The sequence below is a fragment of the Calidris pugnax genome, unplaced genomic scaffold (genome assembly GCF_001431845.1).
Source record: "Calidris pugnax isolate Ruff unplaced genomic scaffold, ASM143184v1 scaffold133, whole genome shotgun sequence".
NCBI lineage: Eukaryota > Metazoa > Chordata > Aves > Charadriiformes > Scolopacidae > Calidris > Calidris pugnax.
The window spans coordinates 1066309-1094203 of NW_015090977.1; the positions used below are offsets into that span (position 1 = coordinate 1066309).

Here is a 27895-nt window from a genome sequence, read left to right on the forward strand (position 1 = left end):
TTTTTTAAAGAACTTTAACAGCACTTCAGGTCTTTGTGTCTGATCAAGATCAGCTGAGGGAAACACAGCCCTGAGCAACACTTGTACCCAAACCCGGGGCCTGTCATCCCCAAACACCCTCAGCTGGGTCCCTGCCAAGGCAAAACAAATAAGCATTGCACACAGAAGGGGGGATAGTTGAGCTTTCACACACAGAAGAGGATTGAAGTGTGTATACGCAGCTCCAGGCTGTGCTGAAGGACCAAGCCCTGCCCCAAATACCTTCTTATCTGGTATTTAAATAGAAATTATTCATATTCCACCACACTGCCATTAACATCACCCATTAAAAGATTAAGAAGTATGTGCAAGTGTACCAAGGACAAACTGTTCAAGGGTTTGTTTCTTGTATAACCCCCCAAGACTCACACTTAAAAAAAAAGCCCCAAAGTCAAATCCCATCAAAACAGAAAATTGACACAAATTTTAATATTTATATATTTTAAATCAAAACACAATTAAATATAGTATGTTTTAAGTACATGAATACTTGGGCATGAGAGAAATAAGAGGTGGTACATAGTACCAAAAACCTATACACAGCCTTTTTTTGCTTTTTATAGACAATACAGTGTATCTCTATACAATTGAATATTGCAACAGAATAACACTTGCTAGTCAATCAAGATATTCTGAACATTGGAGATGATCTGAGTTCTTTGCAAAGTGATTATTTTTTTTGCACAAGTTTGAGGAAAAAAGCAATCATAAGAGTAAAGTAAAACAAAATCCAAACCAGAAGTGTTGTGTACTAAAGATGCAGCAATAACATAATGGTGAGACACTGAGTACTTTTGATACCCTGCAAAAATCAATTTACTGGAAAAAAAAAATGAGGTGCTGTGTAACACAGTGGCTTTTTTACTTAAATTAAACGTTTTGCAAGTTGCAAGTGTTGATAATGTTGGGGGGAAGGCCAGAGGTCATTAAAAATTGTTTTTCTTTGTAAACCAAAGATCTGGAATTAGATACTATGTTGGTTGGAGGACAACAAGCTATGGAGAATGGCAGCAATTACTTTTTTCCTTGCTTGTGGGATGGAGTGGAAAGAAAATGGAGGTGTTTAGGGGGTACCATCTCCTCAAAACGTGGGCTGTGCTGGGAGCTGGGCTGGGGAGCAGAGGGTGGCGCAAGGCTTTCGAGTCCGCTCTGTGTGGGAAGCGGGGGATCGTGTGTGCAGGGGAACCAGCTCCACCAGGAAGAGTGACACCGTCCAGGCTTCGCTCCTCATCACTCTACGCTGCCTTCCAAGTTAATGTCGTTATGAAGTAAAATACATTTATCTTACAGTTGAATACGCATCTATTTCAAGTAAGGAAAAATAAAACTTAGAACTTTTTCGGTCATTCACCGCCAATGGATTCACCATTTCAGGTTCACTTCTTCAACGGCCAATGTTGGGGACACGCCCCACAGCCTTTCCAATTACGTGTTTAAAAATTACAAGTAGTAGAACTAGAAACTACAGCAAAACCTTCCCCTCTTTGTTGTGGCTTGTGTCCCATTCCAGATATTTTGCTTAAAAGTTTTTTTTTGAGACAGGGTCAAGTATTTGTGAAGTTGATCACAGTTTCTCAGTGACACATTTGTAAACTGCGTCTTCATCTCTTTAAAAACCATCATTATTGTGAATGCCACATACAACAGGAAAAAGTGTTTCTTCACGCTCTACAGTGGAGGTACAGGATTGCTTCTTTTTCGTTTTTCCTTATAAATGAGGGAGATTTCGGCTGTTGGATTAACAGTGCTTTGTTTTTATTGGCTGTGTTAAAGAATCCACCAAAAGGGAAAGTTCACTCATTCTTGAAGCGGAAAACCAGATTTCCTGTTCTGGCGTTTCAGAAATCATAGCTGGAAAAGGAAAAACAGGGTTAGAGTTCATTTTACCCTAAAACATACAAGGCAAATGCTCAATAGAAAGACATTTTGTATTTAAAAATGCTGAAGCCTGGTACGCTTATGAGTGGGGGAGAGGAAAAAACCCAAACCAAACCACAACACACTCAACCTTCCGATGACTGTAACCGTACTTGGCTTAATTGAATCCAGAGCATCTGCAGCCACTTGGTCTTTCTAAATACTGTGCTAAGTGACCTTTTCATCCAGCCAGACTGGAGTTATATCATTTGCAGCCAAGCAGTTAAGTGAAATAATTATACAAGTAATTTAAATATAACTGCTCTAGAAAAAAAGGGAACAGTCACATATTGAAACTATTGATCCATTTGGGCCTAATCACTGGGCACACATTTACCTTAAAAACTTTTAAAAATTGCAGTCAGATGCCTAAAAGCCAGAAGTACCAAAAATCAACTTCGTGAATTACTGTCTTCATTATTTCACAAAATCTGTTGCATCAGAAGTGGGTTTTTTAACCAGAGAACATGTGGACTTGTATAACAACGTCACGAAACACCAGCACACAATTCTAATTCACTAGTCCATGGACACAACTACTGTGTCTTGTCTCAAACAGTGTAGACAGAGCACTGTGTAAATCAGTGCACCCAACAAGACAACTTTCCAGCCATGGAGCTTTATTGACACTTCAGGCAAATACACCAGCATTCATTAATATGAAACAGCAAGTGTGAACTCAAATAAGGAATTACAGTATTGATTCTGCAACACTAATCACCCTGTTAACTAACAGGGAGGTTTGTAAAGACTCAGAATGAACAAGGAGGATTTTAAGACTTGCACAGAACAACTACAAGTAGTACGGAGGCTGAAACACTTCCAACCTTTCTTTCTTCACATGGTGCTACACCAGTTTGAACGTTTACCAGCGTGGGTTTCAGATGCACCAGGAATTTACCTTAAAAACTTTTAAAAATTGCAGTCAGATGCCTAAAAGCCAGAAGTACCAAAAATCAACTTCGTGAATTACTGTCTTCATTATTTCACAAAATCTGGTTTACCTTAAAAAATTTTAAAAAGTGCAAAGTCACATGCCTAAAAGCCAGAAGTACCAGAAATCAACTTCGTAAATTACTGTCTTCATTATTTCACAAAATCTGTTGCATCAGAAGTGGGTTTTTTAACCAGAGAACATGTGGACTTGTATAACAACGTCACGAAACACCAGCACACAATTCTAATTCACTAGTCCATGGACACAACTACTGTGTCTTGTCTCAAACAGTGTAGACAGAGCACTGTGTAAATCAGTGCACCCAACAAGACAACTTTCCAGCTGCGGAGCTTTATTGGACACTTCAGGCAAATACACCAGCATTCATTAATATGAAACAGCAAGTGTGAACTCAAATAAGGAATTACAGTATTGATTCTGCAACACTAATCACCCTGTTAACTAACAGGGCGGTTTGTAAAGACTCAAAATGAACAAGGAGAATTTTAAGACTTGCACAGAACAACTACAAGTAGTACGGAGGCTGAAACACTTCCAACCTTTCTTTCTTCACATAGTGCTACATCAATTTGAACATTTACCAGCGTGGGTTTCAGATGCACCAGGAAGGCAAGAGCTCTTCTCCTCCCACAGCCTGGCTGAAGCCTGATAAAGACACCCTGCCTTCCCACCCCCCTACCTTCGTAACCTTCTCCGGAGGCTGTTCACACTGTGCCTGCTGCATAACGTCATTGACAATCATCTTTGCTATCCTCCAAGCCATCTCTTCTTGAGCCTGCACAGAAAAAAACAGGTTTGTAAAGACTCAGAATGAACAAGGAGGATTTTAAGACTTGCACAGAACAACTACAAGTAGTACGGAGGCTGAAACACTTCCAACCTTTCTTTCTTCACATGGTGCTACACCAGTTTGAACGTTTACCAGCGTGGGTTTCAGATGCACCAGGAAGGCAAGAGCTCTTCTCCTCCCACAGCCTGGCTGAAGCCTGATAAAGACACCCTGCCTTCCCACCCCCCTACCTTCGTAACCTTCTCCGGAGGCTGTTCACACTGTGCCTGCTGCATAACGTCATTGACAATCATCTTTGCTATCCTCCAAGCCATCTCTTCTTGAGCCTGCACAGAAAAAAACATCCAAAATTACAGATAGCTTCAAGATCTTAAAAATTAAAAATACAGTCCTCTCAGTGTAATTGACACGCTCAACCTCAGAGACGTGAGCAACCTTCGCAACTCAGTGACCTGTAGTGAATGTATCCTTGATGGAAATGCACCTGGTTTCTAAGTATAGAACTAATATTGTGAATATTTATGGATTGATGCAATTTCCAAGAGAGTTAGTGAAGATTTTAGACTTATCTGTTGGGGACTTGTCCAATCCCCTCCAAGGGGGAGAAATGCAGCCTGTAATCCATGCACAGCGGTCACTCCACAGTAAAAAACAAAGACCAACAGCACCTTCACTCCTAATTATAGATCTATTTTATAACACCATGATTAGAAAAACCTGGACTGCAAGCACACAGTTAACCATTACATTAGTTAAACCAGCAAAACCGGCAAAAATCAAACTAGTTTCACACATGCATGCAATTAAATTACATTTAGCACACAGAGTCTGACAGTTCTTGTGGTGCAGAGAGATGCTTGGAGAAACAGAATTAGGAACTTCAATACTTCATTTCCCTAATCTATACTGTAAAGTCAGTCACAAGGACAACATAAAAGAGGACACACCTCGTCTGTGTTTCCTTGAACCCACTTCTTCATTGCTTGTGAAAACATGGACCCTAGTGGAGACAAAAGAACAGCAAGGAAGGTGTATTAGCAAACTCTGTGGCACACCTCTATAAAATCTAATTCCTTCCATCCTTCTGAAGGGTTCTTGCTGCTGGTGTTAGAGAACAAAGAGTGGCATGAAAGACAAGGGATCATGTGGAGCCATGGTTCATTGGACACCGAGCCTGAACCATTCCTCTTTACCAGAGCTGAAAAGCAGCATTAACAGCAGGTACCAAACTGGGTGGAAGCGTGTGGAGAGCTGAAGTTTTTTCATCTCCAAACCAAATCTTTGAAGGTTTGATCACCAGCTCAGCTGCTTGCAGCTTTCATCCCTGCCAGGTTCCATCGACAGCTCCAACGCCCACAGGCTGCTCATACTCCCAGGAGTCCAGCTGGACCAGAAAAGCAGAGTTTGGCTAGAAAACTGGGCCAGGGATTGGCTTTGCCTCAGTACAGGACGATCCCCTCTGTATCTTATTTGGCTTAAAACAGATCTGGAAAGAGTCAAGAATCTTGCTTATCTTGACTGCAGTAAGGAAAGGAGCAGTTCTGCAGATGTTTACAGAAATGGAGAGGAAAGAGGAAAACCCAACCTTTTGATTTTTTGACATCAGGCTCTGGTTCAGATTCTCTGATAAACTGTCCCAGGTCACTGACTCTTCCAAATGTCATCTTCCTGAAGAGAGGAGGAGTAAAAGAACCACAGAGGTTACCAAGAGAACTTCTGCATTATGGAAAGCTACCAGTCAGAAAAACATAAAAAGCCTCCACAACTAAGACTCTACTGTCTCAATAAACACTGGCATTTCACCAGTTACCACCTCTTCCACCTAAAAATGATACATTGTGAAAAATCTCCTGCTCTTCTCACACATCTGAATTTGAAGCCTATCTTAAAAATTCTTCTAGAAACTAGAAATAGGGAAATGCTTCAATGACTCAATCAGTTAATATCAACAGGCAGCGCTAGCAAGTGCTCTACACTATCATAAAAACATGTCATTAGGGAGAAAACAGTACCCAAAAGGACAGAAGAATGGAATCCAACAGAAAAGCAATGTAGCTATAGAAACTATTTCTGTATGAGATCCACAGAGCAGAAGAGCTTTATAACAAAGAGCAACTTAAGAAACAGAAGAAGAGCTGTGCAATCTGCTGAAGAAATGAAGTACAATCCCTTCTCTGCCATGGGGGTCAGGAGAAATCAGAATTGCACATTACAGTATCAAAGCCTGAGCTTATTCTTTTCTGTTCCAACCCCAAATAGGAACTACTTGGCTGTATTTTGGAGTCAGAGGAATAACTAGGAGAAAAAAAAAAAAACCAAAATATTTTTCTGGATGCCAAGAATAACTAGGAGAAAAAAAACCAAAATATTTTTCTGGATGCCATTCTGGTCAGAGACCATTCACTATGACATTGGTGTTAAATCACACTATCAAAATAGATTTACTTTCAAATATTAACATGTACTAAGATTGTAACACCTTGCATTTATACGTACTCTCAATGCAGGACAACACAGCAAAAACAGAACAGAGGTGAAACACAACATTCACTATGACATTGGTGTTAAATCACGCTATCGAAATAGATTTACTTTCAAATATTGACATGTACTAAGATTGCAACACCTTGCATTTATACATACTCTCAATGCAGGAGGACACAGCAAAAACAGAACAGAGGTGAAACACGTAACTAGAAAGAACAAGATACACTGAATGAACCTTACCCTGCATATGTTCGTTGATATAAAGATTCTGGATCCAGACTTGCAGCATCTACAATTATTGCTTCATCAAAATTTTTCAGGATTTTAACATTAGCCTTTTTGACATTGGACTACAAATAAAAATTTTAAGTATTAGTGCCCAACGCAGACAACTAACAGCTTCCTAATAAAACTGCTACTTTAGTGCTTTTACACTTAGATAAACTTCCACAAAGTCTCTAAGCAAACATAAAAGAATTAGAGAGCATCTACACAGCCATGAATTCCTAACTCAGTATGACGTTGTTTTTAAACAGAGGATGATAAAGTTCTATGAAGAGAGCCAAAGACACGAGGTGAGGTCAGCCTACGCGTGTGTAAGGACTGCTGACTAGGCGTTACCAGCTGAACAGATCCACACACACGTGCAATTTATTTGTTTGTGAGTGCACAAGTGAGCTACCTCATAAGCTGCAGCAGCTTCACTCATCCCTCTCATGCACTTGGTAAGCAATTCCCAAACACACCAGGTTTCCCCCATCCACAGAGAACAAACATTTATCTTTTGGCCTGGAATATTTATATGAGGTTATGAAAAAAAAAATCAAACAAACATTAGAGCTACAACAGGGAAAGCACAAATGCACAGCAACCTATTAGCAACTTAACACAGAGCAGAAACATCAATGGCGCCTGCCCTGCAAACTCCTTCCCTGCTGCTCTGCGTAAGCGCTGTTCTTTATGCAAAAATATGCAGAGACCCAGAGATTCTCCTATTCAGACAAGCAGGAATGCACAGCACAAAATGCAGTAATTCATTCCTAAATTGGCTAGTCCAGCCAATTACCAGCAGCTTCTCCTGCTCAGACTGTCAGGCAGCAGGATATTTCAAAACGGTCAGAACACAGATTTTATTCCCCATTTCGCAACTAGGTGGGAATATTCCCTCCTTGCAAATGAGGTGGTTTAAAAATACTACAAGCAGGTAGTACAGCTTCTAAGTTGCTTGAAACACAGAACATCAATAACGTTGTTCTAGATACTGGGTGTAAAACCCAGGGTAGCACTGTGGCCTTCAGTAAGAGCAATTCAGCAAAAGCAGTTCGAGCTCAGCGTTTCTGCTCTCAGCTGGGCTTGCGGTTTGCAACCTGACCTGGTTACAGACAAGCTACAATCTGCTTATTCCCTCTTGCTTCACATCTGAATGAAGCAAAGCTAGAGTTTTTGGAACAGACAGCTCTTGGTTAAAAACATCGCTGATGTCATCGGGATGGTTTCAGAGCGTAACGAGCTCCACTGCCCGTTTCTGAGGCTGGGCCCACCCGGGAACACAGCCCTCAAAGCAGCACCACAAAAAGGCAATAAAAAAAAGGAAGATGCTGCCCCACAATCAGGGCACCGTGCAAAGCTAATACACAGTGGGCATTTCTCAATGACTTTGGAAGGGTAACAGAGCCCAGGAGCCCAGTCACATTCTTGTTTCTTCACAGTACAGCAAAGAAACAGCCAGAGCTTCAATTATGCTTAACGAAAGATTAGAATGCCTTACCCAGCAATGGACTTTTTTTAATGCCCAGTTTTACATCAAGCTATGTACATGCAAACAAAATGCAGTTATTGCCCCCCAGCTCAGAGCATCTCGGTGGTAATAAAGTGTCAGAGATCTCTTTTGGAAAGGTCAGAGTCTGGCCATTTTCTATGGGACCAGCATGACTCGCTAGATTGAGGACAACAGCAGTGAGAAGTCTGCTGAGATAAAATAACGACCACCACCTGGTCAGATATTAACTCTCACTGCTCTAGGCATGAGTAGAGAGATGCCTTAAACCCTAAAAATGAATGGACTCTTCAGGACAGAAAATCCAGCACTTTAATAGAACTGAGCACGCAAAACTGGTGTATTTGTAACTTATTTCTAGAAAAAAAGGATTCTTAAACATTATGGCACTACAAAATCTGCAGTGAGCATTAATGGCTCAATGAAAACACAACTTTGATGCAAAGAACTAAAAGCAGTACAAGACTTTGGGTACAGCAAATACAAGACACCATTCCATGCCAATACTGTTGGGTTGAACTTAGCAGAATGGAGATCAAACGTGTGTTGGTTTGAACTTAGCAGAATGGAGATCAAACGTGTCCTAATATGACACAGGCGTTAATGTTAAAGTGCAATGGGAAGCTTCAAATTACAAGACGTTTCCTTACAGTGCAGGAACTTTAACATCGACACAGAAAAGTGCCTGCAGCATTTCCTATAACATAATCAAGCCATGACACTCAAGACGTTTCCTTACAGTGCAGGAACTCTAATATCGACACAGAAAAGTGACAGCAGGATTTCCTATAACATAATCAAGCCATGACACTCGTACCTGGGAGGCAGAGCCATCCGGGGCCCCTATCGAGTCGCTGTCAGGAGAGTTACCGGGGCCGTGAATGCTCAGTGCAATATTCCCTCCTGGAAATTCATCTCCTCGTACTGAATGGATGAGATCATTCAAGTATTTGTAGTAAAGGTTGCTGGACAAGAAACCAGGTAAAAAAACCTGAGAGATAGAAGAAGGAATTCTCTTTAATCAAGGCTGGTCCACACAATTCCTGTACATCATCTGCAGACGAGAAGGGACACACAAACATCTCAGTCCTTCCTTGTGTAGATGGTACACAAGTGTCCACACAAGGAATTGTTCACCATTAGGGACTGCATTGCTTTAAGTTTTTATCCTACTGCAAAACAAAAATAACTGTGTATTAACCATATCATCCAGGAACTGGAACTGAAGTTCAGACTTTTGTCTTCCCCTAGAAAAGCCTGACAACCCAATATGTTTACAGTCACTGCACTACACTGCTCAAAATCACCTGCAGCTCCACAATCAAATTATTAATCTCCAGCATCCAGGTACCCCAGAGTTTCTCTATGAGCCACACCACTGGAATTAGACTTGCAAACAACTGCTACTAGCAGGAAGGAACATTTTCTAAAGAGACATAATAAGTTGTTGACAGCAATTCACATGGGAGGAAATTCTGTTACTTCCATTAAAATGCAATAATCACCCAAGACAAACATTTCACAGAGAATTAACAGAAGCCAGTGGGTGGTATCTCTTCAAATCAGGCTGGGGAAAACAGTCTAGCATATTTTACTAAAGCTGCTGTATTATGCAGGTAACCAGGCAGGGAAAGAAAAGGATCAATCAGAAATGCAGGAGGGGACACTTGAAACGCTGCACAATCTCCACATCATCTTTACTAACTGCCAAACCCGTTCTGAAGAAGGCATCTCACCGTCTCCATGGTAGTCCACGCCTGCCGTAAGGGAGTAGTGAAACAGTTTGGGAGAGGACCCCCTTCCCTGCAGATGTTGGATTCAATCTCTAACCTCACCGAGTCATCAAACCCAAGAGGGTGCGTGGCTTGAAGGGAGAAGTACCTGCAGCACGGACAGGGGGAGATGACAACAAAAAAAGGATTTGCAAAACTTTGCAGGTGGTTAATCCCAGCCTTTCACCGAAGACCGTTAATCCCGCGGCAGCCACTAGATGGTGCTGGCCTCAAAAACGTACCCAAAAACTGAGCCTCACTCACCACAGAAAAAAAACCCCAAACCCAATTCACAGAAACATTTTTGATAAAGCCTTGCCCTGAAGACACAGATAAAAGAAAGAGAGCGTCATCATCTGCTGATGAGCAGAATGTCACACACAGCCTTGGAGCAGGGAAGCAGGAATGAAGCAGGAAACACCCAGGACTCCGAGGCAGCATTTGCTCTGCTGATCACATCACTGAGAGCTGAGTTTATGGATGGAGCTGGGGGGTGACTGATCAAAGTCAGAGCAAATTGTTTGCTTCCTCTCCAATTACTATTTCCTACTAGGGTATAACTCAACAAGCTTGTGGCAATGAATCTCACACTTAAGCTTAAGAACAAACTTTTTCTGGAAGCAGTTTTGATGTTTGTCTTCCAGTTGGGTTATTGCTAAGGTGAATCACAAAAGAAAAAAGTTACACTGGTGAGAGTGAGAGGAAAGTCTGATATTAAAAGGAATCTGGTCATTTCCTTGAAAAAAAAATAAATAAATGTTGAAATACGAAGAACAAGCACCATTTGGATTTTCATATGTGTGATAACAGTTCCTACAGCCTATTTTAAGTGGACAACAGTATCTCAACCTTAAGGTTTTTCTACAGCAATGCATCTGCTATCAAAAAAAAAAAAAGAAAATATTTTGAAATACAAAGAACAAGCACCATTAGGATTTTCATATGTGTGGTAACAGTTCCTACAGGCTATTTTAAGTGGACAACAGTATCTGAACCTCAAGGTTTTTCTACAGCAATGCATCTGCTATCAGGTTTAATCCTTTTGCATTTTCAAATGGCAACCAATTGGCTTTGATATCTCATCACCAACCATTAACTCAAGCAATCGAGTCCTGAAATTCTGAATTGTGTTTAAGAACGAAGTCATTATAAGGATTTTCTCCTCATGCATAAAGAAAAATTTCAGAAGTTCTTGTGTGCATATGCATCAAAGGCCACCTTGATAAAACTCATTTCAGCATAACAGCACAAGACTGCACAGTTATGGTTTGAAAATGAAAAGTTCCTTTTGCACAGTGCAAACCAAAACTACAAGCACAAAATTAGAGTTTCAGAAACAAATAATTGTTGAACTCCCTCACTTGTCATATAAAATCATGGCATCATTCTGTGCTTCTTGCCCATCATACTGGCCTTTTTTGGCAGCAAGTTGAGACTGGAAGTTATCTGCTGCCAACCAGAACTGCAATACGTTAACTGCATCCTCCTTCTCCATGTACTGGAAGGGAAATTAAAAAAAAGAGGAGAAATTAAAGCAGTTTTAGCAAGAAACTTTTAATAAACATAGACAAACCTGCTCCTTACCATTTTTAACAAGAAACACAGTCCATACAGTAATGATGCAAAATTGTCACCATGGCATATAATTGTTTTGAATTTTCAGGTACAGTTTTGCAGACTAATTTAGTTTTACAAATTTGTGGTTTACAAAAAACCACCCATGCCATTTCTTTTCTGTAATAGTTTTCACACTTAGTTTCCTAGAACTATTTACTAAAGAGAGAGGAAACACTATTTTCACGCTATGGTTAGCTTACACTGAACTCAGCATATTGTTTCAGCTTCCCAGTTTGCTGTTTGACACCACGCTGGCTTGTCAGACTATCAGGACAAGTATTTTACTACTAACAGATGATGCCCTCAAGGCACAGGACCCCACAACTGTTAAACCATGCATTTAACCTACCACATTCCAATCTGGTACCCTCCCTAAGTAGTGATTATTTGCTATTTGTAAGAACACTTAAGGCTTTCAAACTCACTACTTCATTTGGCAAAATTAAGACAACTGTCAAAGCTTCTATAAAGCAAAGAGATGCTTAGAAGCACTCATGAACTGGAGAAGGCACACAAATACTCACTCTACAATTCAGTTTACAGGTTTGAACATTTGAAATAGTTCTACACGTGGGCAGGAAACAGTTTAATGCATTATCTCCCAGAAAAAAAAAAAAAGACACACCTCATCTTTTTTTATTATATTTGAGATGTCTTTTTAGAGTCATCAGGGCACGAATAGCTTTTCTTCCATTCAATAGAAAGGAATAAAAAAAGCAAACCCAAAACCTACCACTCACCTCAGAAAAATAGAACAGGGCTGATTCACAGAAAAGTATGTCAGCCAGATAAACAGTCCCGCTGGTCAGCACCTCAATCTGGTATTTACAGAAATGATGACTTCGCAAAAATTCACTAAAGTGCCTGCACACAGATAAACAATTAGTTATTAAGGGTCAACAGCATTCAAGGCTCCCCATGAACCAATTAGTTCTTGCCCCAGAAGTCTTCCACTTTTAGTTGGATAAAAGCAAAACAAGCAAGAAACGGTGCAGGTTTACAACTGACACAAAGACAGAAAGAATGCATAAATAGCACACACATCCAACTTCAGCAAGGGACTGCCAGAATGCATTTGGAGGAAGAGATTTGAGCAGGTTCAAATACAGAAGACTGCACAGAGAAGCAATTACACAGTTAATGCCTCCATGAGCATTTTTAAGGGAACCACCTTTTGCAAAAAAACAATAGAAAGAAGAAGCGAAACCATTCAATCAACTTACTCTTGTTCCATTGCATTAAACACTATTGACTGTGCCATAACAAAACAGTTCGGATCCACTTGTCCATCTTCCCCACAAATTTTTGCTGCAAAGAAAGACCAGGTTAATTTTAATGTGCATTTGGCTGATTGAGCTGAAAGACAGGAGTGGTGACTAGTTAATGACAAACCGCAATTCAAATCCACTAGAATCAGCTGGCTCTGACTGTGCAAAAAGACCTTTTGAAGTACTGCAGATAGCTGAATGATAACATTATAACTAAAATATTTGATTAAGACTCAAATCTGGATTCCCTCCATAACCACAGGAATTCTTTCACTAATTTAAGGACAGTCTCTGGAAGTTCTGCTGGGGATACAGCACAGCACTACAGAAAGGTCAGATCCACTGATACTTGTAATGTGATCTACTACCATTTTACAACTGACTTTAAAATTCATAAAAATAAAAAGAAATATGAGTGCGTGTGGTATTAAAGAGAAATTGTTACGGGGAAGGAGGAAGCTCTGAAATGAGTAGGCAGTGCACATTCTTACCAACTATGTCATTTCTCATTGCTTCTGTAATAGGGATTGGTTTAGCAGCATCTGGAGAAATATATTTGGTAAAAGTACTAACTGCATCCCGTTCTATACCTACAAGGAAGAAACACAGAATCAAACTTTGATTTCCTTGGCACAGATCTAAAACGAGGAGAGATTAACAACCATCTCTCTTCAGAAAAGCAAGTATCTAATTATCAGCAACAAGTTTCCTTCCCGTGAAGCTTTCAGTGACTGTGGTCTCCAGCCAGGACACAATGAGCCCAGCAGGGACTGACCCGTGAGATGGAATAAAGCAACAGCTCTGAACAGTCCTACCACCAGGACAGACAGCACCCTCTTCCTCAGCTGCACACCAGAAGCAAGTCTTTTCTGGCAAGAACTGCAGTGAAATTCCCAATTTCTAAGTCTCATGATAGAGAATATAAAACACTTGCATTAAGTCTCATGATAGAGAATATAAAACACTTGCATTAAGTCTCATGATAGAGAATATAAAACACTTGCATTATAAAAGGAATTAAAAGGGAAAAAAACCAAATAGCTTTAAATGATATGCCTGAGAACAAGATGTATGTCATCTTTCAAGAGTTGGGACACTGCTCTGGAAGAGAGAAAAAAAAATTATATTCCAGATTTACCAGATTTCTCAAAAAGGACCTAGCCTTTTCAAATTCTTTTTAGACATCAGAAAGCAGAGGTGCTTTTCATGACCAAAGTATAATTGAATTTGTTTAAGCTACTCAGGGGCTGAGGTTATGTATTGTGGAGGTACACGACAAATAACTACATGAGAAAGATAAACAGCAAGAGAAAGGGACGCAACACAAGGAAACAGTTGGGCAAACGAAAGGAACCAGCATGAAGAAAGGAGCGTTTCCTTTTTGTCTGTAGACTTGCACAAATGGGGGAGGACTGAGTAGATGCAAAGCAGAGCAACAGGTCACTGCGCACGTCGCTTACTACCAAGAGTCAGTATTTTAATTTCATCCTTACTTCCAGTGGCCTCTGAAGAGGTGGATTCCAAATGAGGACAAATCAATTACAAGGGGAGGAACTCTATCAAACAAATCCAAGAACAAAAACAGTCCATTCCACACAAAAATCTCTACAAGTCTCTTGTAACCATTACTTATGTCATCTTACACAATACAGGATATTTACCTTCTGTGGGAAGTTAATTACCAATTCTCAGCCCCGTCATCCAAATTTGCTGCAATTCTTTTAAGTTGGGGATGGGATGGGTGAGGGAAGAATGGGACACTGCAATGTTCATCTTCATTTCTTAAGATTACACATGTAAGAACAGAAGTAACCTAAGCTTATTAGGGTTCTTAATGATTTTGAAGTCTCTTCAGCAGCATATTTGTTTTTAAACAACCGGACAATCAAATGATACACAGCTCAAACTGACCATTAGCTTATACACCAAGTTAAAGTTACTGATACACAAAATCATCTTCCTCCTCACAACACAACATCCTTCCTAGCAACATGTGAGAAGTGAGGTAGCCCCATCGCACAAAGCGAGTGGCAGCCACTCTGCTCCCCATCTCCCCACCTTTTTAAAGAAAGGGAACACACAGCACTTACTTTTCATTAGTTTTCCTGACAAGTCTTTTAGTGCAGAGGAAGGGCTGTTTCTATTTGATACTGTGAGCTTGGAAGATTCTTGCTGATCAGCTGGAACAGAATGTGTCCCTGTCTCAGATTTTCTTAGACAAAGAGCAGGGGTGTTATTGCTCTCCTGACCCGAGAGCACATGGTTCTGGCTGTTGCTAGTTCTGTCGTCCTTGTCCGAAGCCACTGCCTTGGTCCTGAGCAGATGGACTGAGCTAGAATCCTCCAGTCTCTCCTCAAGCACCCCAGTTGGAGAAGACGATGCGATTTCCTGCTGTTTGGAGGGTGACACTGGCTCTGCCAACGAGCTCTGCTTCACTGTGTTCAGGCTGTGTGCTCGAATACGGGACCACGTTGTGGAGTGGAAGCTTTCAGCCTCTAACCAAAACTTCACCAAGTGTTCCATCCTGCGCAGTTCCATAAACTGGATAAAATAAGGGAGGGCTACATTGTCCTGCAGAACTTGTTCCAGGGTCTTTGAAAGGCTTGATTTGGTCTCTTCTGCCTGATAATCCAGACACGATCTGCCTGAAGAAAAATATCACAGGGATGACTCCATATTGTACTACAGACATCAGTATTTGATACAGAGATGCCCTGTGATGCGATTGGTGAAGAGATAATTCCAACACAATGGTGACACACAAAGCAAAGGAACTTCTTTTAACAAACAAATGTACCATCCCCATTCAAAACCCTTCAAGGGCAACACACGTGCTACTGTAACAGCAGTCAAGTTTTTTAATTATCTAAACAACTTGCCTGAAAACCAAAGGATGGTGAGTATATCAGTAATATACATAGAATAAAAAGAAATACTGACTTTATAGAGCTGGTGAAGCCTTACCTAAGTCTCCAAAATGAGCAGCTTCCATGTGACTTGGCTGCTTCTTAAGGGCAGCCGTCCGACTGCTTGAGAAAGAGTCCATGTTGGCAGAGATGGCATTAATCGCCACATGGCTTGGTCCTGCAGCCTCCAGCAAGGCATGATTTCTAGTGCTTCTCTGAGGGGAATGTACTGCTATTGGAGCTGGAATCAAGACAGGAATGATTAAGACACAAGGATCCCAAGACATCTTCTAAGCAGTACCCAATGTTAAGCACCCCCAGGATATGCCAGAGTTTGCAAAAGTCAATCTTATGAAAAACCTCCCTGTACCACCGTGTGTCATCTTCGATCAAGGGTCTGATGAGAGTAAAGACCACAGGAAGAAACAAGGATCTGTTACAGCAAGAATAAAATCACTTCCGACAGATGAGTGGTACCCACCCACCTACATTCTCCTCGCTCATTAGCTAATCAAAAGACGCCAAGTCTCACTTTACACGTGAAATATTATTCCTCACTCTTCCTGCTTCCTCGATAACCACTATCGTAGCGGCTTAATACTTCAACTATTTATCTTAGCTGCAGTGTTCTTGCCAATCCATTTCCACACCTTCTTGAAGGCTAAAACGTGTCACAAAATCCTGAACTACAAAGCTATCTGTGAGTTTTAACAACAATACTTTTCAAAACTATTTTCTTTGCCTCTATTTGCTTTTTAGATGAAAAAAACAAAAAAAAAAAAAACCAATAAGGAAATACCTCTGGCAAAACCCAGGTTACAACCCTTAACCTCCTCTAGCTGTTTCAAAACACGGCTGGCTACCTGAGCCCAGAGAGAACAAAGAAGAACTTCCTCACACAAAACTCTGCCATGAAAAAGCATCAACTAATTGTTAATTGATGACAAAGCTGAAAAGAAAAGAAAAAAAAACCAACAACAAAACAAAACCCCCTCAGAGCAGTTTCAAAAGCTCTCAGGAAATTGCAGTTGAGTAGGATGTCATGCAAGGACATCTTACACCTCTGACTCCTCAAGCGAGTCAGATGACACTATCTCAGAGCACCACTTCCTAACACGCTTCATCAAGGCGTCAAGCAACTTGGTTTTGATGACTTTCCTACTGCATAACTTTATTTTTATTCACAATTTTATGACACTATGATGACAGAAGTTGACAGTTTCACACTCACACGTGGTGGTAACAGATACTTCAGGAGCAACGATACAGAAGGATTAAAATGTTTAAGCTGCTGCAAAGCGTTTCTCTGGGTGCAATGTTTGGTACCAAGACGCTGCTCGTCACCTCTCACAAAACCTTTGGTGTTTAATACCAGCAATAATGGAGAAAACACATTTTTTTCCCCAAGCCAATGGGTGGCAGCCAGTTACTTGACTGATGACAGCAACCAAGGAAAACTTGCTGGAGGCCACTCCTGTAGAACCGGAGCCACACTCCTCATAACGGTTTAGGCTCTTGTGAATTAGATTCAAATTTAATTTTATACTATGAACATTTGAGGCAAAATTGTTCTACTTAATCTAAGGATCAGACACCTGTTCCAAAACCTCCAGGTAGCACTACCTGGCTAACATAACATCATACAGATCACGGAGTAGCTCCTTGCCAAACTGGAAAGATGCCCTCTCTCTGCAGCACCTCACAGTGTGTAAGACGATAGATTTTCACATTTATTTTTATTTACAGGGTCACCACACTGTAACCTCTTACTGCTAAACTTCTTCAGCCGGTCATCGGAAATTGCAGTTGCACTGAAATCTCAGGGTGTGCTATGAAAGGGATGCAGCTTACTGCTTCCTGTATTTGATTTGAAAGACAGACCACCAAAGCGAAAAAAGCCTTTAATTTTCTCTTGATATCCAGATAACACATTAACAAGTACAGAAAAAATCCTGTTTCTGAGGATATAAAAGTAACACTTCAGATTCACACAAATTACCTCATCTCCTTTTAGTATTGCAATAAAAACTGACAGGACAAATAATCCTATTTTCTCACGGTTTATAAACTTCCTTCCCATTGCTATTTTTTTCTCCCCTAACACATTTAGCAGCAAGATTTCTGTATCACATGGAGCAGCATCAAAACAGCGATTCATTCTGACTAAGATTCAGATCTTCAGATTACAAACCGTATCAGTCCAAGTTAAATGAGACACTGGCAGCCCCTTTGGCAAATTAGACACAGTTAAGCTGCATTTTCAAAACTGGAAGATACGCTACAAGTAAGTAAGAAACTTCAGAAGCAATTTGTTGCAGATAAGGAATAACCACTATTTGGAAGGTGACTGAAACGCATGATCGCTTTGAATTAAGGCTCATGTCTGACATAATTTAATAACCTTCTGCACTTACAGACTCAGCAAGATGAGCAGGAAAGATTAGTTACTATAAATACTCAGAGACAGAATGAAGTTTGGGGTTTGTTTTGATTTTAATGCATAGGTCACATCTGCGCTCAGTCGCAAGGAAATTATCCCACTGGTTAAAATAAAAATGGCAGATGATATTAGATATCCAAATTTACAGACAAAGTAAATATTGATCTTACTTTTAATTGCTTTCACATCTGTGGTCTTTTCTTGTTCTTTGCCTTTCACTGTAAAATACAAAGGAAAACATGAATGCTATTTTGGGTGACTAATGGCATTTACCAGAGAATGGACGTACAATTCCCAACTTCAGCAAGTATCAGAGGCAGATGTAAACTATCATTTTATTAAAACTGATCTCTCTTATTTAAATCAGCACATCTCGTAACTGACAGAGGCTTTCAAAGCTTTTGTGGTTGGTTTCTTTTCAAAACCAAAGTCCTGTGAATTAAGTTTAATGGAATACAGTATGTTAACACCAAGAAAGATGCTTGCTGTCCACATGATTAAAGCAAGGCTACATTCAAGGTTACTTTAATAAACAGCATTAACTGGGAAGACTGGGATAGATGGTTTTAGGTGTAGGGCACTGGCAGATACTCTCTATGAACTAAAAATCACAGAGGATCTCCCTCGTATCACAGGAAGAGCAGCGCAACGCACACAGCCAAAGAGATCCACAAAGCCAGAGCCAGCCCATGACAGATACCACAGAAACGTTCTGGAAACACACTGCAAATAGTTAATTCTCTCACAAATAATACTGCTTAACTATCACTGAACCTACGGCAAGCAACTGATGGGAAGATAATAGTTTAAAAAAGTTGTGATGGAAAAGCATTTTTTTGTTTTGGTTTTTTTTCCAATTATTACTTTTTAAAGGAAATTCCTAGAGGAAGTAAGTGAGGAGATCCGCTTAAAACAAAAATAAAGAAACCGAAGGAGAACATAAACAGGATGGCACGAGAAACAAATTCAGTGGTGATATCGAAAACCTTCTCCGGCTGCTCCAGGCTGGGATTGTTACTACAAATAGGTCATCTTTGAACACCGATTGTGGTCAGGGTTGGGAGGGCTCCACAGATCATGACCCAGCACAACCCAACATTTACATCACAAAACACGAGCAGATTTTTAAAAAAACCACCTTCCTATTCTGACCCAAGTATTTTAAATATTTTAAAGGGAAACGTCAATCTCTGCTTACATAATGGTCCTGCCGGCGGTGGCTGCGGCACGGCTGAGCTCCAGCCGTCCCCGCGAGGACCAGAAACCTTGCAGGTCTGAGAACCAGCAACTCAGCATTTAAGATTTAAGCTGGCAGCGAGCACAGGCTCTCTCCTGTAGAGAGGTTTAAGCCTCCGTTAATGGAGCTGGATTCTTTTAAAGCTGAACTCTTGCAGCTGTGAGCAGTGAGAATAACCAGACTTTACATAACGGAGGGCGTGCTGATACACAGGACTGAAAAAAACCTGCTTGTCTGAAGGAACACTGAGGTACAACGGGAATAAGTTACCCCTATACAGTATTATGAACCTTTACCTTTCCAAAATTATTCCAATAGTTGATTTATCAAACCAATTCCTAACTACTGGCAACGATTCCTGAGTTTCAACTGAAGAGTCCTCCATAAGCCTATTTTCAGTTTAAATATATCTGTTCCTTCTTACCAACTACTCAGTTCCTCTCTAATTACCTACTTACTACTGGTAATCAAACTCCCAGTTCATGTCCCTGACCTCCTCATACACAGCCTTCTTTTGTCCCCATCGGCTTCAAGCAGAACACAATGAAGCAGTTAAAGCAGAGGACGAAAGAGAACTCCCATACGTGACAAGACCAAATTTGCAGACTAAAGTTTCGCTGAAGAAATTTACTTTCACTTCCCTCAAAGAAACGGATGTCACTTGGTGTCTGTGTGAAGCCAGAGAGATAACTGCGGTACGTGGTGGCCCAGGACAGAGTGGGTAAGGATTCCCAGCAGCAAACCCCATTCACAAAGGGGTAACGCATCAAACCGATGCAATGTGGCCACGTGGGACTTGAGACTTAATTCACACCTTGAAATGCAGAAGAATGAACAAACCTGAACTGTTCACACGTGTACACACACAAAAACCAATCTCTCATTTCAGAGGTCAGCCAGCTGCAGGGCTGGGTATGTTTTTTCCAAGATATCCCTACTGAAGGAGCACACGGTCTGGCTGCTTTCATTGATAACAATTTCACAACCTGCCTTCAAGCACCGGCCTGTGAGCTCAACTGCCATAGTTCAATTTTTCAACCCATCATCCACCCTTGGCTTTCTAAACCTTTTTTTAAGGCCTGTGCTAACAAATCATTTCACTACTGGCTTTAATTTTTCTACATGTTGGTAGTTTTGTGATCTTTACTATGATTTGATTTTTAAAAAGCTTAAGGGGATATTGCACTAGATAAAAATTAAACAACACAAGCTCAACCCAAGAACACCGACGCAGTTTTGGACTCCATGTGTCTAGTCTGCAGAGTTTTATCACAAGCCTTAATGTATCGCTTCTCTCCCGGCTGCAGTTTAAGATCTTCTCTAAAAGCCAGTATCTAAAATGGAGATCATACAGAACAATATTGTTTTATGTACAACCCAGATGAAAGCTTTCGTCTCTCCTCTCCTTACCAGCGCCTTTCTTGGGCATTTAGTTCTGACGGTGCTTCTCTGACCAAAGATCCTTTAATCAAAGCAACACAAACAGATACTTAACGAGACGTTTCATTACTTTCTCCCTGAGAAAATTTTTGCCAAAGCCTACGCCGTTCCTACAATTACGCATCAGGAGGGACCATCAGCTCCACAATCCTCTCCATCCACGAAGCAGCAGAAGCTGGTTTTGAGTAGTTTATAAGCAGTATGAAAGTTTTATTCTGCAGCTCAACATCAGTATGTAAACACCCCAAAAAGGATTATGGCACTTGCAAAACACCTCCAGTGGACTTCAAGAATCTTCAGAACTATTGATATGAGCAGAAGTTTAAACTCGTTTCTTCCAGGATTACTGCGCTAACCTCTACAAAGAATTAAATTTTTGTTGCTGCTACTTTGGCTGAGCAAGTTTACATCGGGATGTGTCTGTCAAGAGCAAAAACACTGTCTCAGATAATACGTTCTTTCCTCCTAACCTACAGCCTCGCCTCCCAGGGGACACATTTTGGGCTTCAGTAACTGAGAAATGCTTTGGGAAAGCGATGGTCGTAATGCTCGAACAACGGCATTACGAGATACCAGAGCTACTTTCCCAAGAGGCCCTGCCTAAAAGGTGCCACCTTCAACAAAAACCACTCAAACCACACACTGTGCAGATTGAAAGTGCACCACACCACAGTTCATCACGGGCTGTAGCACAAGGGCCTTCAAAATGTTTCACTCTCAAAGAACATTTAAACTACATCCATTTGTGCTGCAGGAATATTATAAATATTTCAGAAGTCCCAGATATTAAATCTTAGCTCGTGTTCCAGAACATCAACAAACATATTAGAAAAATAAACTGTCAATGACCCCTTGGGCTTTTATGAAGAACTCAGTGCGATGAGCTCCCTTTCTCAATTAGGGTCTTTAGCTGCAGCTTATTATATGTTTATGAAACCATTGATTGCGAAAAAATATCTCTCTGCAAACAGTGAGAGAGGCTCAAAAATTGCAGGAGGAGCGAGACATTTTCTCCCAGCCCAGCGACCTGCACGGCTCCCCCGTTCCAGCACCGCAAGGCTCCGCCGTGCAGAGGAAGGGCAAAGCCGCCGCAGCCGCTCCCCAAGCGGCCCCGGGAAGGAGGGGGCTGCCCGGGGCCGCCGCCAGAGCCCCGACGGGCAGAGGGACCACGGCCGACACCCCGAGGCCCCGCCGCGGCCATCCCCGCACAGCCCCGGCCCCCCCTCCCGACCTCCTCCCCGAACCCTGAGGGAGGAAAAGGGCCCGGGAGGCGCCGGGACTGACCGTGGTTTGCGGAGAGCTCGCTCCTCAGGGGCCGAGCTTCCTCTCGGGGCCCGGTCGCCGTCCCCGGAGAGGCAGGGCCGGGGCCCAGCAGCCGTGCTGGGGACGAAGGCGGCAGCCGCCCCTCAGCCCCGGGCCTCCCGCCCGCCGCCCCCCTACCTTTCCGCCTGAAGAAGGACATAGTGCCGGGGAGGGGGCGAGGCGGCCGCTGGGGAGGGGGGGGGAAGAAGAAGGGGAGGGAAAGGGCGAGGGCAGCGAGCCGGGCTCCCTATGAATGAGACTCCTTCCTCCGCCCGCCGCCGCCTCTCCCTCCGCCTCTTCCTCCCGCGGAGGCGCCAGCGGCCGCCATGTTGTCAACAACTGCCCCGCTCCCTCTTCCGGGCGGCCGGCGGCGCGCAGAGCATGACGGGATGCGGCCGCGGCCCCCGCCTCACTCAACATGGCCGCCCGGGCAGACCAGCCAATCCGCGCGTGGGGGCGGCCATCTTGGATGAGGGCAAGAAGCTCAGGGGGTCCGCGGCCCGGGGGCGGCCATCTTTGATCAGGGCTATTGGCACCGGGCGGAGTGAGGCGCGGTCGGCCATCTTGGCTGAGGGCAGGAGGGCCTGGAGGTGGTGTTTTGGGGAGGCTCCGCGCCAATTTGGGCACGTCCCGTGGGCCAAGGGTGACAGCCTGTCCTGAAGGGCAGGGGGAAGTGGCATGGCAGGGCTGGCTAGAGCTGGGTTGATGTGCAAAGCCACCCTGGAGAACTCGGAGACATGGGCCCAAAATGTCCCCTTTGGCCCCAGGGGCTGTGACAGAGGAGAGGTGACAGCCTCAGACCCCACATCTGAGCACCGCCGTGGGGTGTGTGGACTTTGCCGTCCCAATGGAGGCAGCCACAAGCCATGGGTCCTTGCGGGTCTGCAAGCAAAAGCCACCCCCTCACACATGGGGTACGTGGTGGCACTGGGGGGTGCATCCCTGTGGTGCCAGAGACGTGGCGGGGCTTCCCGCATCCCCGTCCTTCCATCCCAAACCACCCGGCCACCGGCGCGGTGTAACCAGAAAACCCTGCTCGGCAGCATGGGGCTGGTCAGGATGTGGGGACGCTGCGGGGGTGCTGGGAAGCCGACTGCCTGATCAGTCAGTTCCGTCTGCGTCCCCAGTCCTGCCACAAGAACCCTCTTAATTATCCTCCTGAGGCAAATCTTCTCTTTTCTCAGCTACAAAGGACGTCTGTAGTTATAACACGCTGCTTACATTGATCTTTGTAGAGCGGTATATGATACAAAGGCTTTACACTTTATAAAGACTGTTCCTATAAATTCTGGTCTATGTGTGAGGAAACTGAGGCACAGCTCTCCCAAGCTCACACACAGCAAACCCGACAGCTCACGCCTTGGAAATCACCGCGGGTGCTGGAGACCCAGCTGAGGGCAATGAACTCCAGCGACGGTGAGCGTGGAAGAAACACAGTGTCCACTTTCCCGTGGGCTCTGACGCTCCATCCCGGACAGGAATTCACTTTCCAAACACATAAGTCTCAGCCCGATTCCTCTTCAGGCTCTTTTCTGTCCCGCAACAAGCCCTGCAGGTGGTGCAGGGGCCGCAGGAGGCGGCTGCAGCTCTTCCTCTCACATCCCCGTGTCACGATGGATCGATGCAGTGTCATCCCTCTGCGACGTAACTGTTCCTGCCCTTGGTGCTTGAGCCATGAGAAAATTACATAATTAATAATCATTACATACATTTCTGCAACATCTTTCATCCCAGTGTTCCATAGCTCTTTGCAAACACTCAGTAATTAAGACTCATAAATTGTAAATTGCATAAAAGGTATATGGGTTTTTTTTCAGGACTGCGACGAAGACATCTCTTGGGCAGGATGTTGCAGCTGATCAACACCCTGTAGCAACTGCATTTTCTCTTTTGATATTATTTTTGTTAACTGATGCTCTTTGCTACATTTTTGTACCCGTGCCCAGAGGCTGGTTTGAGGATAATGAACGATTACATATGGTTTTTGCATAATGAATGGAATTATTTAATTGGCACATAATCTAAGCGGCTGGTAATAGACTGAAATATTGAAAAGGTGAGCAAATTTGAAAGAAGGGGATGACTCAGGGAACACTAAATGAACGTGTTCTGTCAAAAAAGTTTGCATTCAGTCCTCTACAGACACGCATAATAATAACATCATAACTGGCAGCATAAAGACAGCCCTAACCCAACCAGTCTGATCTCCAGTACGTGGCGCACAGCCTTCTCTTTATTTCCACGTAGCTGTGTGTGGTTGAAGGGTCTGTTTTGCAGATCAAGCTCTAGGTTTCAATGTATGTGTTGGGGCTGAAGCAGGACACAATGTGTTACCGAGTCCTGGTCTGCCAGGCTGTGTAAGTCACAATTTGTGGTAAAATTCCCCAGGGAGTCCATGTTCTGGACCCTCTTCCTGACCTCACGTGTTGATCTTTTTTCTACCAGCACCAAGCCCGGCTGATGCTGCCCCCCTGGCTGAGCAGTGGCAGAAGCAGGAACATTTTCTAACAGATTTATTTAACTATGCTTATCTGCTTCAAGCCGAGCGGACCCTTTCACTCCAGGACCAGCTGCAAAGTGACAATGGCTACCATCAATAAGGTGGGGCTGTCAGGAGCCTGGCCAGCTGGCAACCAGATTTTGGGGTGGGGGAATTGTAGGCATCCCCCGTCACACTCAATGAAGAAGACCTTCTACGTTGCAATTAATTTTCAAGCAGCAGCTCCTTTTCCAAAAACCTCATCCAACCTGTCAAAGTCTTTGGGATAATTCAATTACCTTTGCATCAGATTCTAGATAATTGATGAAGCCTCAAGCTACGAGCATGTTTGGCATGAATTACGTTTCCTGGACTGAAATTTTCTCCCCTTTTGGGGAATGTGCAGAAGGGCTGAAGCTCCAATCCACAGTTAGTCACTCAGCCTTGGACCCTGGAGATCTGAACTGGAAGCACGAGTAACATCAGGTTGTGGAGTTTTTAACAGAACGTGACAGATTAATTATCTGAGCAATCAGTTGAAATATGACTTCAGGACACAGATTGGCCAACATCAGAGAAGCTGGGGGACACCTCCCTAAATTAAAACATTTTAAGTCTCAGTGCCTGGTGATTTTTCCCTCTCCATAGCCAGAAAAACAAACAAAATTTAATATTTGAAAATATTTAAATGGGATGCTCTTGTTTGGACAGAATTAATAAAGCAGAACGAGACCTTGTTGATAGCTTGGCATCTTTGACTCAGATAATTAATCACAGGGAACGGCTCCGCTCAGTTACAGCGTTCAGAAAAACACAAATGTAACAAATCATGTTACAGGCCATTGCCATTTCTCACATCTTAAAACACAAATGTAACAAATCGTGTTACAGGCCATTGCCATTTCTCACATCTTTGGGACAGTCTGTTCATTTATTTACATGTATTTACATGATGTTGGGGTTCTATCTTGTACATAGACTTCTCGCTACTGTGGGAATACAAATAATAACAACTATATGACTATGGGCTTTAACAGTCCAGATCTTACTCTGGAATCAACAATATATAAGGAACACACTACAAGCTTAAAAATTGTATATTTTAAATAATAGCAGAATATTGTTTGAAGCAAATAATTAGACTTCTTAGATGAACTTGCAAAATAAGTAATCCAAATACTAATCACTAAGAACCCAGGAATTAATGGTGGGGAAGAGTGGGACAGACGCAGCACATACATGTACCACTGCACAACAGGATGCTGGGGAAGCTGTAAAATTGAGAAGATGAGACTGATACCATTACAGCAGGGGTGCTCCAAAACTGCAATCACAGCAGCTTCAACTACAGACTTGTATTTTTCTCTCTCTCTTATTTTTTTTCTTTTTTTTTCTTTTTTTTTTTTTTAAAGGGAAAACAAGCGGCTGCATGCACACATAAAATTCATGGCAAATTGGGATGTGGCTGACCTCAGTCCATTAACCTTGATGGGAATGGAAGGGTTGGTACTGGCTTCTTAACTGTGCTGAGGATTTCAAAGAAGGGAATTATCCCCCGTCCCAGCCTGGCAAAAAAAGTTATCTGATTTTATTAAAATATTGTGGTCCCTCCTTGTCTCCTTCCACTGAGCACATGCCCAAGGAGGAAGGTTTGTTCCTCTGTGCCTGGCGGTTGGGTGAGGGTTTTCTCTCTCCCTCTGGGTGGGTAAAAACCTGAACCTTGAAGTATAACACAGAAAAAAATGGGGAAAAAAACCCAACCCCAAACAAACCTTACTCCTGACGATCTCTGGGCATCTGAGCTCCAGGGAAGGAGCAGTGAGCAGGAGCACAGACATGGGAAACAGAAGAGCCCTCACAGCAGTTCCTGCAGCTTTTCCTCTGCCCCAGCCCAGCTGCAGGCTCTTCCTTTTCTGCCTTTTCTGCAGAGCTTTCGGGCCACTCTGCAATTATTCCAGTTTGCTGGCAACAAACCTGATCATCCCTACCTTGTCTATCCAGGCGGTATCACCAGTGCTGTGTGGGACTCACCTCAGATGACCTTTCTCCATTTCACAGTGTTTTTCCCAAATTCTTAGCCATTTCTGGTGTCGTAAATACTTGAATAAAAACCAAGTTAAAAAAAAAATAATAATCCAGTTTAAAACCAATCTCTCTGTTTCTCCCTTCGTGCTTTTTTTCTCTTTTGTTTTTTTGCAAATGCCTCAAAGGGTGTGAGAAGAGATGCAGCACGTGACAGTCAGGTCTTGCTGCAACCCAGGGACACTGGGAAAAAACAAGTCTGGGCGTGATTTTTGTCCCTCCAAAACTTCCCTGGAAGTTACAGGACAAAAATCATGTGCAACATCTTTAAATGCATGAATAAGACACCCTCCCCCACGAAGCCCAAAGGCTGCCCCCAGGTGTAAGTGCGGCATTTTATCCTGGATGTTTTCTCCGTGAATTCAGCTGTAAAGTCCAAATTCTTTGCCCGTCGCTTTCCTCTCGGGGCAGCCCCGGGGAGCCCAGCAATCTGGGCACACACCAGGAGAGGGTGCCAAGCCCCCGGCTTCTGAGCTACCAGCCTCTGCACGGATTTCACCAGGCGAGTCCCTCTGAGCCGGCCGGCTGCGATTAAAACACCCACCAACGCACCCCCCATCTGAAGGAAAAGCTCCTTTTTTTGACCAAAAGCTGCCCAACACCCTTAACTCCGTTTCAGCGGTGTCGGCAATAAACGCCTGAAACCCGCCTGAGGACATTAGGGCAGGATAAATCTATTTTTTTGCTATATTTAAAAAAGGATCTGCCTCTTTTGCTTGCGGCTGGGGACGTGGGTACTGCTCGGGGGGACCGCCGAGCTCCTGGAGATCGACAAAACCCCATCAGATCTGCGAGGCAGGAGCATGAGATATCAATTAATGGTGCAAAGCGACCGGGAGGTTTAACAGGAATAAAACCTGGCTGATCCATGAAGTTTCAGAATGACTGTTATAAAAATTCATCTGCACTGGGAGGCGCAGCTTTTAGACCTGAAGTATAAGCCCAAATTCCCGGGCAGCCGCTGTGCCTCGCTCTCCGCCCTGCCTTTAACACTCTTTGGAGAAATTAAAGGATTAAAGGACACAATTAATATTGCTCGAGCGAGCAGACCCCGAGTAAGAAATCTCCCAGAGAGGGACCGTGGACCCCGGGGCTGTTCGTGCCTTTTAAAACCCCGCCTCGGCCCCCGGTGATACCCGGGCTGCGAGAAATTCCCCGCAAACCCGCAGCTCCCACGTGTGTCCCTCCCCGGGAAAGCCGGAGCCGCCGCATCGCCGGCTGCGGGCACCCGGGGGTGGGGTGGGTGTGTTAAAAATATCAGCGATATTTAATCCCTTCGCAGCCTGCAGCCGGGTAGGGAAAACAGCGTAAAAGATCCCAAAACGTGTGCGCAGGTGAGACCCCCCCTACGCCCCCCCCGCCCGCCGCGGGTGTCGCAACCGCG

The 27895-nt window shown here is 43.2% G+C and overlaps 1 protein-coding gene and 1 long non-coding RNA gene across 3 annotated transcripts in view; both read right to left on the reverse strand.

Annotated features, from left to right (window-relative positions):
- Positions 1–435: 435 nt before the first annotated feature.
- Positions 436–22278, reverse strand: AKAP10 (A-kinase anchoring protein 10). Of its 2 annotated transcripts, XM_014953310.1 has the most exons (15): positions 21933–22278; positions 18142–18189; positions 15590–15772; positions 14716–15270; positions 13117–13215; positions 12581–12665; positions 12098–12221; positions 11102–11238; positions 9705–9849; positions 8786–8959; positions 6432–6541; positions 5290–5372; positions 4652–4704; positions 3935–4030; positions 436–1890 (listed from the first exon to the last, which is right to left on the reverse strand). In XM_014953310.1, the coding sequence occupies exons 1-15, from the start codon at positions 22108–22110 to the stop codon at positions 1885–1887; spliced, it is 2076 nt and encodes a 691-aa protein (XP_014808796.1). In that variant the 5' UTR covers positions 22111–22278; the 3' UTR covers positions 436–1884. The 2 variants fall into 2 exon arrangements, with proteins under 2 accessions (XP_014808796.1, XP_014808797.1); XM_014953311.1 differs by lacking the exon at positions 18142–18189.
- An 894-nt stretch (positions 22279–23172) lies between these two features.
- LOC106894584 overlaps positions 23173–27895 on the reverse strand; it is an 11810-nt gene continuing 7087 nt past the window's right edge. The window contains exon 3 of the long non-coding RNA XR_001413290.1: positions 23173–23616. This is a non-coding gene — a long non-coding RNA (uncharacterized LOC106894584). The remainder of the gene's footprint in view (positions 23617–27895) is intronic.